The following is an 18810-nucleotide window of genomic DNA, read 5'->3' as shown; positions in this document are numbered from 1 at the left end:
CACCTATTTTCTATGTTTCTATATGTAAAATAAATATATTATGTTTATCATTTAGAATTTCATAAATACTGGTTTAAATCAAGTATCACAACAACAAAATTGTAACTGAGTACTTAGATTTAATACTTAAAAAAAGGAGAGCAGTGTAATATATTCATACATATTCATGTATATGTTAATGAGTTGGTGTTCAATATAAGCAGGGACTGTTGGGTAATAAATCTCTCTCTCGTGATCCAGGCAACCTGCATGTAAGTTGTTATTCATTCTGCCGTCCGAATATAACTCTTACTAACTCTCTGATCTTCATATTCTATTTGCTTGCCTTGACTTTTCACTTAGAAGGATTTCTTCCTTCCCCATTACTTCAGAGAAAAATTGAGTAACCTTTGTTATGAGTGGCAGTTACATAAAGTTACCATTTAGATGTAAACTAAAAGCAACAGTTTAGTCTTTCAATTTTGGAATTAATTTTTTTGTACATTGAGTTACTTTTGTTGCAAGCAAGCTATTACATTATTAATAGGTATTCGTTTTCTCTGTTTCTCAGGAAAATTAAAATAGTTTCTTTTTTTTGTAATATGTGAAGGTATTAACTCTTGCTAGCAATGAACGAATTCCCCTGAACCCCACAATGCGGTTGCTGTTTGAAATAAGTCACCTTAGAACAGCTACACCAGCTACTGTGTCTCGAGCAGGAATACTCTACATCAACCCTGCAGATCTAGGATGGAGCCCGTAAGATATTTCTTTATTTTTCTAACCTGAATTAGTCTGTAAATAGTGAAACAAGGACAATAAATAATTTAATTAATAAATAATTTAATTTTCATTGAAAATTAGGCCAATTTGTTCCCACGCAGGGTTAAATGCACAGCAGTGTGGGGCAAGCACAATATGTGCCTGTCACAGGTAAAGCTTGGTAATGCCTAGTGAAAGATACTGTTGGTGCGGTCTGCTCAACTTGTTGCCTACACAACAGTGCGAATGGTGGAAAATCATCTATCTAAGAGGGGTCAAGGAAAGAGCATTCACATCGGGGCCCTGTTTCCACCATTCTTTCCACCACCACATACAAGAAGCACAAGAAGCGCAAGACGCCATTATATGCAGATGCCGAGAAGTATGTTCAGCTCAATTTCTAACCTTGTGATGTGGACTCGATAAGAAGATGATCTATCTAAGAGATAATTAAAAAACGGTCAAGCCATGAGTAGAGAATTGCATTCTGATTGCAGCTACCACAAATGTACTTTTTAAATGAGCAATATAGCTGCTGCAAGAGCACCAAGATTCTTGCATCACTATGCATTGCTGGTTCCAATGTACGAATTAGCCATCCGACAAAAACTGTTATCTTCCTCCCACCAGTAGGCAACATTTCTTTCAGAGGGAAACATTACAGAACATGCAATGCCTGAAACCTAAATGTTGGCAGTAATGTTGAGAAACCTAAAATGAGATAAGGACTTGTAAATAGTGCAACTTCCAATGTTGACAGGATGATCCTCGTAAATTATTTGCTCATGTTATTAAGGCCACAAGAGGGCTGGCTAGTTTATCCAAAGCAGGTGTGTGACTTAGCTCTAGGCCCATATACACTAATGTTCATAGACCTTGTCTATGTAAGATCAAACTCAATATTTTAACTTGATTCAGAAATATTTAACTAATATTTTTCTTTTGCTTTCCAGTGTGGTAGCTAGCTGGATTGAAGGTCGTGAGGTACAGTCAGAGAAGGCGAATCTTCTGATATTGTTTGATAAATACTTTCCTACCTGTCTTGAAAAGTTGAGAACAGGATTTAAAAAGATTACCCCGCTGCCAGAGATTACTATGGTGCAGACAGTTCTTCATTTGATGGAATGCCTTATGACCCCAGCCAATGCACCTGCTGATTCTCCCAAGGAACTCTATGAGCTATATTTTGTGTTTGCTTGTGTTTGGGGTTTTGGAGGCACTATGTTTCAAGATCAGGTAAGACTTGGGTGTATTTTACTTTGGCTATAATTAAAGGTTCTGCATTAATTGTTGCCCAGACTGATTCTTATATTCCATTTTGTTAAAATCAGTGTTTTTTTGTAATGGCTTAAGCTGGCATAGGATACCAGCACCTCAAAAAAGTTGAAAAATAGATTTTCAATTTTTTAACACATGGATTTTGTAATCTTATAATTTTAGGTATTGCCTGTAGTTTATTAAATCAGAGATTGATTGGTCACAAAATCAATCAGAAATGGGGGGGAGGGTAAATTGATGGCCAAAATAATGCTGATGAATGTAGCTTATTTTTAATTGATATGCACACTAGCACCGTTTTGTCTACAAAAAAAGCACTGGTTAAAATCTTGCAGTTATTGTACTCCAAGGGTGGAACTTCAATCATGGTAGCTGTGGTACCCATTGACATGCAGTGGATTCTAATCAAAACACTGTCCTGAAAAATAAATAGATAGAAGAAGGAAAGGGAGGGGATCAAATTTGGACCATGTGAAAATTATCTGCAAATTTGATGAAAGTGTTCCAGATGGTGAAGCAAGAAACAGTACCAATATAATCATTACTGTTACGTTATACCTATGCCCTATGGTCATAACACCTCTGAGAACGTAAAGTGTTTCAAATTACCTTTCGTGCCCTTACATTATTGTGTACCGCAAGTTTCCCTTGATCTTTCTAGATAGAATTAGCCTATCAACGCTCTCCTCATAGCTGAAGTATTTCATCCCAAGTAACATCCTGGTGAATTTTCTTTACACTTTCTACAGTGCAATGACACCCTTCTTAGAATGTTGCAAACAGAACTGCATTCAATACTTTGAAATTGCATTATGGCTTAACTAATGTTTTATATATTTATACCAAAACCTCTTATCACAAGGTCAGTTTCAGATTCAACTTTCAAATTACTGAAGATGTAATGGGTTATGACATTTATGGCCGCAGATTGCTATGTGGAGCCTTGTGAAAGACATCTTTGAAGTTCATGTAGATTACATTGATCACACAAACCTGAGCAACATACTTGGTGATGTCCTCGAAAAAATTATGTATTGCTATTTCCAATAATTACTTATGTGATTTAAAATTAAAAGATAATATATTTTCCTTTCTGGTCAATAAAATTTATAAAAGAAGAATGGATCTAGTAAACTGTGTTTTTTGAAAGATATTAAATTATGTATTATTATTATTATTAATTATACACTATTTATTTCAGCTTGTGGATTATCGTGCTGAATTCAGCAAATGGTGGGTGAATGAATTTAAAGCTGTCAAGTTCCCATCCCAAGGGACTGTCTTTGACTATTACATTGACTCAGAAACAAAGAGGTTTATATCTTGGTCAGAAAAAGTGCCTCCATTTGAATTGGATTCTGATTCCCCACTTCAGGTATTAAATTAAAATTACATATTTTTATTTAAAACTCTTAATGCTTTCCTTCATATTTTGCTTTAGCTTTTAATGGAAATACCATCTCTGACGCAGTACAGTCATACAGAGAGGTAATTATGATAGCTGATAAATGTCAATTTAAGATAGCAATATGTTTTTTATTAAATATTGTAACTGAGCAAAATATGGCCTTTTGAATTCTATCTTGTTTTGTTGGCAAATCAAATAATATGTTAGCCCCATAATATTGCTCTGCTCTCTCGTTGCCATTATCCGGCACTGTTTTCCATTACCCTCGATTCCCGTAATGCTCAAAGATCATCTGTATTTTGAATGAATGTAACTGACCCTCCTTTCCAAAGTAGGACATTTCAAAGGCTTACCACCCTTTCAGTGAGGAGGTTTCTCCTCTCAGATCCAAATGGCCTTATTCTAAAACTGTCCACTGGATCCTACACTCCCACTCAGGGATCTTCCTGCATCTAGCCTGTCAGATCTTTAAGAATTTACATTTTCTAACATTCATCTAAATTCCAGAGAATATAGTACATTCTTTTATCACATAGCAAACCTGCTCTAGCTGAAACTAGACCTATGACAAATACTGCATCATTTAGGTTTTAATCAGTTGCTGCACCTATATTTTGACCTTCAGAAACCTTTACACGTAGGCCTGTTTGAACTTTACCACATCCCAATCTCTCAATAATTAACAAATACTCAATGTTTCTGATGTGTTCCAAAGCATTAAAGCTTAAACTTTCCATATTGTATCTCATCTGCCTGCTATTACATTGTTATGCACATTGTCCTTGAAGCCCCCTTACATTTTCCTCTATCCTTAGAATTGCACCTGGTTTCCAATCTTCTTCTTGCGTATAGCGTGCACAGTCTAAAGTTGTGGGACAACTTGTTCTTATTTGATTGTGCATGCCAGATTGATTGCATTTGTTGAAACAGGGTGCAGCACGTGAAGGTTGCAATCACCCACCCCTGTTTTTAATCATCAGGAGGATTAGGAATTACATTTGGTCCCCTCAACCACATTGTGAAAGCTGGGGCTAATCCCTGTAGTATGCCACTGGTCATTGCCTGCAAACCTGGAAAAAAATCAATTTATTCCCAGGCTTTGCTTTCAGCCTCAATTCTCAGTTTTCTCAATCCCAGTTCTCAATCTCATAAATATAATACTCTCAATTCCACCTGTTCTAACCTTGCTAATTAACTTTCTGTATGGAACTTTAATGAATCTCTTTTGAAAATGCTTTTAATGCGGAGCTCCACCCCAGTGTCACCTCCATCAACCAGAATTTTTGTTGCTGCTTCTGTTGTTTCTGTTGTCACTCAATGCCTGCTCCATTTTAAGTTTGTGTTACTGCCTCACAATTCAACTGGTCATTTGACTGTCCTGTTATATTTTATGCACAATTGCATTTCTACCACTCAGTTGATCCTCTCCACATGCCCATGACAGCTCATGTGCATTTTTGCAAGCATATATGTATAATTGTTTTATCCTTGACTTTTTTACTACCTATTTAAAAAATATATACTCTTTGAAGAACTCGAATAAAAAATATTGGGCTTTGTAAATAAGGTAAAACTAAGAAAAGGAGGGAACCACTTATGTTTTTGCATGGGAACAAAGGCTTATTAAATGTTAAAATTTAAAGAAATTTAGTCACTGGAGGGAGTGTACAATAAGTGACAGACAGTAGAACATAATAGCTGGCGTTTTCTAATGTACTCACATCTTTCTGTTCTGAATATAGATGCCATAATTACATAACTTTATGTGAATGAAGAAAGCTCTCGACCTGAAACGTCACCCATTCCTTCTCACCAGAGATACTGCCTGTCCCGCTGAGTTACTACAGCATTTTGTGTCTATCTTATGTGAATGAATGTTTGATTGCAAATAATAATAGAAGCCTGGAGATGCAAGAGACTGCAGATACTGTAATCTTGAGCAAAAAGCGAAGTGCTAGGGGAACTCAGCAGGTCAGACAGCATCTGTGGAAAAGTTCAGACCCGAAGTGTCATCTGTCCATTTCTCTCCACAGATGCTACCTGACCTGCTGAGTTCCTCAATCATTTTATTTTTAGTGAAATAGTAGAAGTTGTTTGTTATTTTCTAAAAAATCAGTTGCATCAAATGCACACTTTTAAAATGTATTTCCTATTTGTAACTTTGTGTGACACAGGCTGCCCTCGTACATACAACAGAGACAATTCGCCTTCGTTACTTCATTGATCTAATGATTGAAATGGGTCGGCCAGTAATGTTAGCAGGAAATGCCGGAACAGGAAAATCTGTACTCATGGGAGAAAAGCTGAATGCGCTTAATGTTGAGGAATATGTGATTCAGGCTGTTCCTTTTAACTTCTACACAAATTCCGCAATGTTACAAGGTATTGAAACGATTATACGTTAAATCAATAGGTATTGATCTCCCAATGGAAAAACTATGACTGAGGAAAAAAATGAGACTGGAGCAAGTTAATATTTAAGTTCATGCTAGATGTTCTGTGATGTTGAAACTATTGATTTGAAGTGAAAATGGCATTTGATATTTACAAGATTTTTTTTTTTAAAGGAAAAGCTGGAGCCAACATGAACTGAATCTGAATCTCTTGCCTTTTTGAAAAATTATTATTTGTACATCTTTTACTTCACTTTCCAGTCTACATTATTTGGCCACATCTTTCTTCTGCTATTTCAAAATAATTGTTTTCATAATAATCATTCATGATTAAAAGAAAAAAAAGGCTTTAAAAACATTTAATTGACTTGATCTAGTAGTCAATTGGTATTTCATAAATTCTTTAATAGTAAGCATATTAGGGCATTGGTTAAATGTAAGTAATTACATTTCAAATCATTTTTTTTTCAGTCTGAGGAACAGAGGCATGAAATCTGCCTTAATATTTTCTGAAAATCGCACTCACTATGAAAGCAGGGTCACCTGGAGGGGAAGGTGGAAAAAATCACAGGAAGTATGGCGTGGGATTATTCATAGTTGTCGTCGGAAAAATCTTGTTCATTATCAGCATTTTTTTTTGTAACGATTGATCTGAGAAAAAAAATGATGGATCCTACAGATATTTAATTGGATAGAGTCTATTTCTAATAAGGCTCACATCATTAAACATCATAGTTTGAGCTATATATTTAAAAAAATCGTTCTTAAAGAAGCTTGAATTTCTTAGCGTTTTATATCATTTGATAAATAAACTGAACAGTTCAGTTTGACTTTCTTTTAGCTGTACTTGAGAAGCAATTGGAAAAGAAAACAGGTAGAAACTTTGGCCCTGCTGGAACAAAGAGATTAATCTACTTTATTGATGATATGAACATGCCTGAAGTGGATAAGTATGGAACTGTAGCACCTCACACATTAATCAGACAACACTTGGATCATGGACATTGGTAAGTACTGTAACTGCTTAGATGCTTTAAGCTCCAAATGTTAGTACAGGTCCACTACCAATTTGCTGGCACTGATTAATTCTTTAATTAACCTCATTTAATTCGGACAACGACATTTCTTATAAGAGAGCACTTGAAATTCCCGAAGAGGTCCCCAAAAAAAGTGGTGCCTAGGCCGAGTGAGACGGTTGATCTCGACCTCATTGGAACCCCCGCAACTGATCAGCGGGTTGAATTTACCCCATGCGGCCGGGACTCTGGAACTCCGGCCCAGCCAGAACCGGCGGATCTGTTCTCATAGCCATCTTTGCAAACCATTATCACAGCCTTCCCGACTGCCTAGGCAGACTATTCCAGTACCACTCGACTCCTCTCGGAGGCCCGTCGTGATGGTGTGGACCCCTCCTGCATTTTCAGCAGATTCGGCAAATCTTTGGTCAGTGGAGGTCAGCCGGAAAGTGGCGGCTCGGCCTCATGTGCATCCAACCCTCGATGGAATTTCCGAAGGCAACTGCAAAAAATGCAAGATTCACAGTATATTTAATTTACATTTAATGTTGGTTTTATTTAAGTGTCTCGCTTAGAGACCCGAGGGGTATAATTAGTGGGTCAGAGGTGTATTGTTGAATTATTATTACGTGACCTCCTTGGTCCGGAAAAATTGATAATCGTTGTTGTACCTGTCTTATTTAGATCACCGTTATTAAAAGTCTTGCATCTGAAGCTTTTTTATATCACAATAGTTTTAAGTTTTCGTTTTTTTAAACTAAAGAAGTTTTATTCTTACATCATAATATTTGAGTGATAATTCTTTTATGACATTTATAAATTTGGAGATCCCTTTTTCTACCTGAAAGGGATTTTAACTTGCTTTAGTTAATTTAGTTATGTGTACCGAGGTACAGTGAAAAGCTTTACATACCACTTGCAGTTTAAAAAGGAAAACACAGTCTTTGTATGCTAAAAGCTGATGAGTTTCCTCAGAATAACTTTTGAATTTGGCAGCTAGCCTATGGATGCCAATGAATTTTGGTTATTAAAATTGACCAAGCCTGTGTCTCCTGGATTCCTATCCAGAAATTAGGTGTTCCTTTTTATCAATGAAACCTTCTTCAAAATAATTGTGAATATAGTCCAAATTATTAACAAACAATGTTTAAAATTTAAACATAGAAATTTGCATATAATAATAAAATATTTCCTTAAGTAACGTGCCTATTTATCATTAGGTACGATAAGGTCAAGTTGACGTTGAAAGATATTCATAATTGCCAATATGTTGCCTGTATGAATCCGACAGCAGGTAGCTTTACAATTGATTCTCGGCTTCAGGTAATTCATTACAGACAGTTTCCTTTTAAATATGACATGCTTTGTTGATTATAATTAGTCTGCATTTCCTCCATATTTTCCTAATTTCTTTTAGAATGCTTTGTAGAAAATAGGAAATAAATTGTAATTAATTTGCATTTAATTTATTAGCCAAATATGTAAAAACATACAAGGAATTTGATTTGCCATACAGTCATACCAAATAAGCAACAAGACACACAACTGCATAAAACTTAACATAAACATCCACCACAGCGGCTCCCCACATTCCTCACTGTGATGGAAGGCAATAAAGTTTTATCTTCTTTCCTCCTTATGAGTAGAGATGCAATATTATTCAGAGTTCTACAAAAAAATCTTACACAGTGAATTAGAGACCTCTGGACTTGTGTCTTGTGGACTTAAGGCGTAAAAGATAGAATGCTAAAAAATTGGTATTTTGAATCATGTATTCAACTTGCAATTCATCAGTAAAGCTAAATTTAGGTAAAAAAATAATTTTGACTGACACAATAAGGCAATCTCAAAGTAAAATACAGGTTTACCTAAATATAATGGACCAGAGGTGGACGGTGGGGAATGGTGTCCGTTTTTGCCGATTGTCCGCTATAATTGAGTAAGGTATCATCATTGTATGTGGTTGAAACAAAGAATTACAATTGATGATTAATACACAAAAGGACCCAAGTGCTGGAGTAACTTAGCAGGTCAGGCAGCATCCCCAGAGAACATGGATAGGTGACGTCGGGACCCATCTTTAGACTGGTTTAGTCTTCTGAGTTACTCCAGCACTTTGTGTCGTTTCGCTGACAAAGGCAAGGGGTTCTTTGATAGGCAGATGGTTGGAACAAAGGCCAGAGATTAAAGCAGAAGGTGTGAGTCAGACGGTTGGAAGAGTTGCAAATTGTGAAACCACAGGATGCATGTAGGAGGATGGGGAGGGGGAAGGGACAAATAGGTGTGATTCTGGGGGAGTGGGGGGGGGGAAACAAGTTTCTCTGACCGACATCTTCTATAAACCCACTGACTCCCATGGCTATCTGGACTACACTTCTTCCCACCCTGCTTCCTGTAAGGACTCCATCCCCTACTCCCAATTCCTCCGTCTACGCCGCTTTTGTACCCAGGATGAGGTGTTCCAAACCAGGGCATCAGAGATGTCCTCATTCTTTAGGGAACGGGGGTTCCCCTCTTCTACTATAGATGAGGCTCTCACCTGGGTCTCTTCTATACCCCGTAACTCTGCTCTCACTCCCCATCCGCTTACTCGTAACAAGGGCGGAGTCCCCCTTGTCCTCACCTTCCACCCTACCAGCTGCCACACACAACAAATAATCCTCCGACATTTCCGCCACCTCCATCGGGATCCCACCACTGGCCAGATCTTCCCATCTCCTCCCCTGTCGGCTTTACGCAGAGACCGCTCCCTCCGTAACTCCCTGGTCAATTTGTCCCTTCCCACCCAAGCCACCCCCTCTCCTGGCACTTTCCCTTGCAACTGAAGGAAATGCTACACTTGTCGCTTTACCTCCCCCCTTGACTCCATTCAAGGACCCAAGCAATCTTTCCAGGTGTGGCAGAGGTTCACCTGCATCTCCTCCGACCTCATCTATTGCATCCACTGCTCTAGCTGTCAGCTGCTCTACATCGGTGAGACCAAGCGTAGGCTTGGCGATCGCTTCGCCTAACACCTCCACTTGATTCGAAATAACCAACCTGATCTCCCGGTGGCTCAGCACTTCAACTGCCCCTCCCATTCCAAATCCGACCTTTCTGTCCTGGGCTTCCTCCATGGCCAGAGTGAGGCCCGCCGTAAATTGGAGGAGCAGCACCTCTTATTTCGCTTGGGTAGTTTACACCCCAGCGGTATGAACATTGACTTCTCCAATTTTAGGTAGTCCCTGCTTTCTCCTTCTTTCCCCTCCCCTTCCCAGCTCTCCCACAGCCCACTGTCTCCGCCTCTTCCTTTCTTCTTCCTGCCCCCCCACCCCCAAATCAGTCTGAAGAAGGGTCTCGACCCGAAACGTCATCTATTCCTTCGCTCCATTGGTGCTGCCTCACCCGCTGAGTTTCTCCAGCATTTTTGTCTTCCTCGTCAAGCACTTAATGAACCTTTACATTTTACAAACCAAACCAAAAGTAGACACAAAATGCTGGAGTAACTCAGCGGGGCATGTCAACTGGGTTGGTATAGCATTTCATTTTCTGATACTCAACAAAATTTAGCTTTTTATACTTTAATTCTTTTTAATTCTTTCTTTGGAAACTCACTTCAGCAAAACATCTGCTATCTATATAACTAAAAGCCTCATCTTGACCACTTCCTGTCTGCGCTGTATATTGATTTTAGAAAAAACGCTACCATATATCGCTATGATTTTGGGCCATTTCCTCAAAGTCCTCCGCTGAGGCAGCCCTGAGCATTTTTCTGATCGATGAAAAATAAAAAGGTTATGAGTGTTTAAAAAATCTTGAGATCAGCTGATTGGTCCTCTCGCCTGTCAATCACCATGATGAAGGTAACGCCCCATGGTGACGGGGGCAGGACTATAATACCCCGGATGCCTGGACATGAGTCAGTCACTCTGGAAGATCACGAGGGAGAGTCCACAACTGTGATTCTAAGCTGTGAATCAACTGAACTGTGAGTCTGCAATGTACTTGCAATAAATGATTTGTTAGTCCCTAATGACAATGCAATGAGTTGTTTGGCAATTTGGTGGCCTGCACACCAAAGATTATAGAGCAGACCAAGATGCGCCACTCTGCGAAAAGAGCGTAGTATGACATGGGTATGACATGACGCCATTTTTATTGAGCTGCAATTTACAATAATATTAATAAAATTTACAATAATATTAACTAAATATGTGAAGTTATCGATGCTATATAAAACACTGGCTATATAACACCCTACAACACTGATTACACCAAAGATGATAGAGCGGATCAATCTTTGGAACGGATCACACCAAAGATACAAGAGGAGCGTTGCCCGCTGCCTCGGGTGCGCCGACCGCGGGCAGACGCTTGAGGCTCTCCCGCTGGCCGCCTTCATCTGGTATCGGGGGCACCGAGAATCAGTCTTGGATCAACTCAGGAGTGGAGGAAACGTCTTCTTCCCCCAAAGATACTAGAGGAGCCTCTAGTATCTTTGCTTTTCCCTGCGACCTGATGTAAGAGCAGATTGTATAACTGGAGTCCGTCCCCGCTACCAAAGATGTCGCGTTTGGCATAGACAAATGGCGGCCGTGACGTTCCGTAACGTACTACACGTCAGACCATTGGATTTCGGAGGAGTGGTCTATCTTGCTCTGCTCTATAATCTTTGCTGCACACTGCCTGAAATGCTATGAAATTGAGTTTGGTGACCTGCACTCTGCCTGAAATGCTGTGAAATTTAGTTTGGTGGCCTGCACTCTGCCTGAAATGCTGTGAAATTTTGTTTGGTGGCCTGCACTCTGCCTGAAATGCTGCGAAATTGAGTTTGGTGGCCTGCACTCTGCCTGAAATGCTGCGAAATCGAGTTTGGTGGCCTGCACTCTGCCTGAAATGCTGCGAAATCGAGTTTGGTGACCTGCACTCTGCCTGAAATTCTACAAAATCGAGTTTGGTGACCTGCACTCTGCCTGAAATGCTGTCAAATTGAGTGTGGAGGCCTGCACTCTGTCTGAAATGCTGTCAAATTGAGGTTGGTGGCCTGCACTCTGCCTGAAATGCCATGAAATTGAGGGTGGTGGCCTGCACTGTGCCTGACATGCCATGAAATTGAGTTTGGTGGCCTGCACTCTGCCTGAAATGCCACTAAATTGAGTTTGGTGGCCTGCACTCTGCCTGAAATGCCGCAAAATCGAGTTTGGTGGCCTGCACTCTGCCTGAAATGCCGCAAAATCGAGTTTGGTGGCCTGCACTCTGCCTGAAATGCCGCAAAATCGAGTTTGGTGGCTTGCACTCTGCCTGAAATGCCGCAAAATCGAGTTTGGTGGCCTGCACTCTGCTTAAAATGCTGCAAAATCGAGTTTGGTGGCCTGCACTCTGCCTGAAATGCTGCAAAATCGAGTTTGGTGGCCTGCACACTGCTTGAAATGCTGCAAAATCGAGTTTGTTGCCTGCACTCTGCCTGAAATACTGCAAAATCGAGTTTGGTGGCCTGCACTCTGCCTGAAATGCTACGAAATCGAGTTTGGTGGCCTGCACTCTGCCTGAAATGCTACTAAATTGAGTTTGGTGGCCTGCACTCTGCCTGAAATGCTACTAAATTGAGTTTGGTGGCCTGCACTCTGAGACTCCTCCTAGCAGGCAAAGCAGACCACTTCCAAAAGACGTGGTCTGCATTTATGGAACTATTACAAGCATAAGGTGCAATAGTAATTTAAAATATAAATGGTGCCAGGATCTGGTAACGGGGGGTATAAAATATATATTTTTTTAAAACACGGTTGGTATATCCTTTTTTGTGAGTTTTGTGATACAATAGAGCGATTGTTTTTCCTTTTTTTTTCTTTTCTTTCTAGGGTCTTATTTCCTTTCTTTACTTCCTTCTCTAACTTCCTCCCTAAGGGGCTTTCTTTTCCCAACACTTTCCTGCACCTTCACGATTCTTGCTCACTTTCCTTACTTCTTTTATTTCTATCTTTTTTAAAGCTCGAAAAACGAAGTGGTACAACAAATGTAATAAGATATATCTGATGTGTATTATTGTAATTTACTGTACTTCTAATAAAAATAAAATAATTTATTTTTATTTTTAATCGAGTTTGGTGGCCTGCACTCTGCCTGAAATGGTACGAAATTGAGTTTGGTGGCATGCACTCAGCCTGAAATGCTGCAAAATTGAGTTTGGTGGCCTGCACACTGCCTGAAATATTAAGAAATTGAGTTTGGTGGCCTGCATTCTGCCTGAAATATTAAGAAATTGAGTTTGGTGGCCTGCACTCTGCCTGAAATGCTACAAAATTGAGTTTGGTGACCTACACTCTGCCTGAAATGCTATGAAATTGAGTTTGGTGGCCTGCACTCTGCCTGAAATGCTGTGAAATTTAGTTTGGTGGCCTGCACTCTGCCTGAAATGCTGTGAAATTGAGTTTGGTTATGGAATTTCAAGGAATAGCCGTGAGTGAACTGTCAGCCCACCAGCCCTGAGTGACTGATCTGCCAGCCCACCAGCCCTGAGTGACTGAGCTGCCAGCCCACCAGGCCTGAGTGACTGAGCTGGCAGCCCACCAGGCCTGAGTGACTGAGCTGCCAGCACAAGAATCCATTCGGCCCACAATGTCCATACTAGCCCTCTGGAAACCAGTCCCTTCGGCCAACAACACCCATACTAGTGCTCCAGAAAGCCCCCCCCCCCCCCCTCCCCCCCCCACTGGCCACCAATATTGGAATTGGTGGAGAGGTGTAATATTGCGTTGGGGGACAAGCCCTCCCATGTGAACATGGGACCCAAAGGGTCCCAATTAGTCTAGTAAGGCTTTATAAATGTAGGATTAATATTTCTATCATTCTTCAAAGGCACGGTGAAATTCATTCACTTTATAATTTATTTAATGCAATTTAAAAGGTGCACATTACAGAAAGAAAGTAATTAAGATACATGAAAAAAGGTACATTTGAAAATGATAAAAACGACAGTGAATAACGAACAGTAATGAAAAACAAAACATGCCACGTTTTAATTACAATGACTTTTATCATAATTGTATTTATTTAACCTGAAAAAATTAAACTTAGTTATAATCAAACTTAGAATCAAACCTATATAGTAATTGAGCTAAACAGCACAGAATCAGGCCCTTCGGTCCAACTCATCCATGCCTATCAAGTGGTCTAACTGAACTTGACCCACTTGCCTGGTGACCCCTTGACCCCTATCATCCCAGCAACGGACTGTTCCAGCTGCTACGGTCAGGCAAATGCCTCTGCTGTCATGCTGTGAAAACAGAGAGGATGAGACGCATTTTCTTCCCACCGGCCATCAGGACTGTAAACTCTTATCTCACCAGGAATTAATTTACTGTACTAATTTACTGTTGTGGTGTCTTTTAAAAAATATATATTTTCTAACATGTAAATACTGATTCTGTTCTGTTCTGTAGTTTTTGCACAATCCGCAGGCATTGCCACTTTCATTTCACTGCACATCTTGTATGTGTATGTGACAAATAAAGTTGACTTGACTTGCATTCCCAAGATATTAGTGTCTGAGATTAGTTGTTATATTGATGCCAGATAATTATTGTGTTTTTTTATATCTTATTATTTCAGCGCCATTTCTGTGTTTTTGCTGTGAGTTTCCCAGGACAAGATGCACTTCACTCCATCTACAGTGCTATCCTCCATCAACACTTAGTAAATCGGAGTTTTCCATCGCTCGTGGTCAAATTCCATACACAGCTGGTCACTGCAGCCCTTGGTAAATGCATGTATAGCGACAAAAAAAATTGTGGCTTTCCTCTGTCTATTTCTTTTCCAGTAATTAAATATATTATAAATTACCCGGACTCTAGGTTTTCTGGCCTATTTTAAAACATTTTGTTTGCAACAATCTTCTTTTAAAGTGTGCATACATTTTTAATGTGGATTTACTAGAAGTTGGGTTGTTTGGCACTGCTTGAAGGTAGGCTTCGATTTTTAGTTTGTCATTGATATATAAGGCTTTTTGTAAGCTTTACTCTTTTATTGACAGTTTTGCACCAGAAAATAACAGCATCTTACCTGCCAACTGCCATAAAATTTCATTATATCTTCAACTTGAGAGACCTTTCAAATATATTTCAGGTGGAGTATTACATTTTATCTCCAAATGTATTATCGCATAGAGATATTTTCACTTCTGTAATTCCTTGGACCACCATTGTTTCTTCATGCCTATTTATATTGAGTTTGAAATACAAGATGATCAATTGTATCGGAATCCCAGGATCATCTCTGTTGGAATGGTTGCTGATCTGGATGTAGGTTTTGCTAATTTTAAGAAGATGTTTTTCACTTATGTTTTTTCATGTGACCTAATCCAAAATTACCAAATGCCAAAGGCAAAATAAATACACTGGAAACTGTTCCTTGATGTAATTAAGATTCTAAACCTGATGCAGCTTTAATAATAGAAACATAGAATCATACAAATGGCCCCTGGGCCAACGATATCCATATATATTTATACTGATTCTGTTTGCCTGCATTAGATCCATTACCTTCTATGCTTTGCTATTCCAGTGTCTGTCTAGATGCCTGCTACATGTTGGTATTGTATCTACTCTTGTGCGTGCGTTCCAGATATCAACCACTCTCCGTGTGGAAAATCTTGCCCCTCTAATCCCCTCTAAACTTTCCACTCGCCTTAAGCCCCTGCTCTTTTGTTTTAGTTACCCCCTCTACAGGGAAAGATTCCTACTATGTATGGAGGCACACAAGTGGCATGAACTCCCATGCACAAAACCATGCTGACTATTCCTAATCACTGTGGAGAACTGAAGCACAAAAAATTACGAGAAGGAATACAGGAAGGAAATAGAGAATGCAGATAAATATTCATTTAACACCTTGCTAATGGTCTATGTGCATATATTCTCAAAATGATTTGTATGATAAACAATAGATCTGTCATCTTGTAATGAAATAAACCTTAATATCAGAAACGGCAGATTTTTATTAATTAATCGTTTTTATTGCAGGGTTTCCTGTTTGCAACAGTAGAATGTGCAAGAACTAATCTTGACTTCGTTCGACTTCTCTTACATGAAACTTCTCGAGTATATGGTGATAAATTAGTTGATACACATGATATTGAAAACTTTCCAAAACATCAGCAGCACATGTGTAAATCATGCTTTGCGGTAATTAATTGTTTTCACTTAAAATTATCCCAGGTTAAAAGGAAATAAATCAGGAATTGCAAGTAGGAGGTTCATCTTAAATGGTTATTTAAATGTTGGATGATAGAACATAAATCATAGAATTGTTAAGGCACAGAAAGGAACTTCTGGACACGTTGAATCAAAATTGGCTGCGAGCAGAGTAATCCCGTTAGTCCTATTCTCTTGTTAGTTCCATGCATCCCTTCATATTATTCTCTCGCAGGTGCCTATTTTCAGTTTGAAGATAGTGATTGATTCTGTTTTTACTACCCTTAAAGACAGCAGGTTGTTAAGTACTGTCTGAATAACGACTACTGCTTAAAGGGGCTGTCCCACTTGGCGATTTTTTTCGGCGACTGCCTGCATCATTTAATGACGTATCAGGGTTGACGAAAGATTTTGAACATTGTGACACTTGAGGGAACACCGCTCGTCAATATGTCATCACACACCATCACGCCTCGACTTTTTCGGTGACCTGATACGTAAGACAATTATGCCAGCATTCACCGAAAAAATTGGCAAGTGGGACAGGCCCTTATTTTCCGCTGTATCATTTCCTCAAAATTTTAAATCTGGGTCCTCTGTTTCTTGAGTCATCCACTAGATGGAATGGCATCTCCCATATTTCGCCTATCTAAATAAGATTGTAACTTTTAATATTTTGAAAAATAGCTTCTATTTTATATTTAGTAGTTCACAAAGAAATAACCTAAACTGTTGGAACAATTTCAATAACACGTATTTAAACTGATATTTTTTGGCCAGGATATGGAAGAGTCCAGTCTTTTTCAAATTCCGAATATTTTTTGTCATTTTGCTACTGGTATTGGAGAACCTAAGTATTTGTCTGTGGGTGACTGGCCAACTCTGAATAAACTATTAGTGGATGCTCTGGACAACTATAATGAAATCAATGCGGCGATGAATTTGGTGAGCGATTTAAAAAGTTTGCATTGAACTGACAGAATAACTATTTTTTAATGTAATATTATTGTCAGATTTTGTTTTCTGTTCATGTAATATTAAAAGTTATATGAACATTTGGCATTGTGATGGAAGGATAATTAATTTGTAAAGATATTTATCAGGTTCTTGAACAATGTGAAAATAGATGACATTCATAGTTTGTCTTCCAATCGATCATCATTTAGCTTGTCAGTGTTTCTTCTTTCCATTATCCAAAAATGCAAACTTAACCCTTGAAATAATGATACAAGATGCAAAGAATTTATGCCAAGTATGTAAGAACATACAAGGAATTTGATTTGCCATACAGTCATACCAAAAAAGCAGCAAAACACACAACTACATAAAAATTAACATAAACATCCACCACAGCACACTGTGATGGAAGGCAATAACGTATCATCTTCTTTCCTCCTTGTCTCCCGCTTCCGGGGCAGTCAAACCATCCACAGTCAGGGCGATCGAAGCTCCCTCAGCCGGCGATCAAAGCTCCCGCATCGAGGCGATCTATGCTCCCGCGATCGGGGCGGTCGAAGCTCCTGCGGTTGGAGCTCCCGAAGTCGATCCCTGACAAAGGATCCCTGACAAAGCAAGCTCCACGATGTTAAGTCTGCAGGCTCCTGAGGTTGGAGCACCCAAAAGTCGATCCCCAGCAAAGGGACCGCCATCTCCATGATGTTAGGCCGCAGTGCGGATGAAGATACGATAGGGAAAAAGTCACATCTCCATCGAGGAAAGAGATTTTAAAAATTTCCCCCACCCCCCACATAATACAAAACTAAAAACACACTAAAACATACATTTAACAACAGACTAAAAACAACAAAAGAAGAAAAGGACAAGACAGGCTGCCATCATGCGGCGCCAATGTATGATTCCATTTTGTATTTAGTTTTGTATTTAACTATATAGTTTCTTTCCTTTCCTACTGATCCACTCTCCAAATCCATTTTGTTTATGGGTTTAACAGCTGCTCCTCTAACTCAAGTCCCTTTAAAAGTTGAATACTCAACTTCACTTTCTGGGCCCAATATTAGCTGAAATTATTAACGGTTCTATATCTTTAGAGACAATCCTCTCCTTCGGATCTGAAGTTATCACCAATCTCTTGGAAAAAGAGCCCTTAACTCCACAGTGGTTGCAAATGAATGTCATAGTTTTACAGCATGGAAACAGGTCAACACATCCAGTCCCACCAAGGTGCCTTTTTGAGCTAGTCAAAATGTTAAACCCTGTCTTGAGTTTCCCTTTTGACTCCATACTATTGCCTGCAAAATCAGCTCACATCTTTTCCAAAACTCTTTGCGTGAATCTCCAATCAGATGTGCACTATTGTCAAATTATTAAAATGGCTCCTATTAAAATAACTTGCCATCCTTCTCAATCCGTAACATCCAAAAGTGTTAACCACATAATCTTCTTCAATGCCTCTCCATTGCTGCTCATCTAGGTGGAAACACATGCTGTTTGCATTCCCAATCATCCGGTTGCAATTAGAATTGTCACCAGTGACTTCTCTCCCCATTGTTGCGCTGTCACATTCGGTGACCCCAAGGATCAGTCATTGACTCTTTGCATTAATAATGCTTCATCATCCAAAATCAGTGTTAAGACCATCTTACTATCCCTAAATTGCCACACATATATTTGGACGTCTGGTTTTGCTTTTGTACAATTGGGCATCTTTGCTAAGATAAGCATTTGAGAAAGTGGCAGTTTGAGCACAAGTGTTACTATTTTCGGAGCACTGTACCAGGGATGTTATGGATACACAGAACTTTCGCTTTTCAAATTCCCGTGGCCATTTTTTACTATTACTAAAAATG

At 39.2% G+C, this 18810-nt stretch overlaps 1 protein-coding gene across 1 annotated transcript in view; it reads left to right on the top strand.

Annotated features, from left to right (window-relative positions):
• dnah17 (dynein axonemal heavy chain 17) overlaps positions 1 to 18810 on the top strand; it is a 187261-nt gene that overhangs the window by 121019 nt on the left and 47432 nt on the right. Inside the window, exons 43-52 of the mRNA XM_033044269.1 lie at positions 590 to 738; positions 1695 to 1977; positions 3221 to 3394; positions 5602 to 5809; positions 6662 to 6827; positions 8057 to 8159; positions 14424 to 14571; positions 14845 to 14936; positions 15833 to 15994; positions 16784 to 16948. Coding sequence (XP_032900160.1) covers positions 590 to 738; positions 1695 to 1977; positions 3221 to 3394; positions 5602 to 5809; positions 6662 to 6827; positions 8057 to 8159; positions 14424 to 14571; positions 14845 to 14936; positions 15833 to 15994; positions 16784 to 16948 — 1650 coding nt within the window. The remainder of the gene's footprint in view (positions 1 to 589; positions 739 to 1694; positions 1978 to 3220; positions 3395 to 5601; positions 5810 to 6661; positions 6828 to 8056; positions 8160 to 14423; positions 14572 to 14844; positions 14937 to 15832; positions 15995 to 16783; positions 16949 to 18810) is intronic.

The sequence above is a fragment of the Amblyraja radiata genome, chromosome 26, assembly GCF_010909765.2.
Source record: "Amblyraja radiata isolate CabotCenter1 chromosome 26, sAmbRad1.1.pri, whole genome shotgun sequence".
Taxonomy (NCBI): Eukaryota; Metazoa; Chordata; class Chondrichthyes; order Rajiformes; family Rajidae; genus Amblyraja; species Amblyraja radiata.
This window is presented reverse-complemented; position numbering and strand designations above follow the sequence as displayed.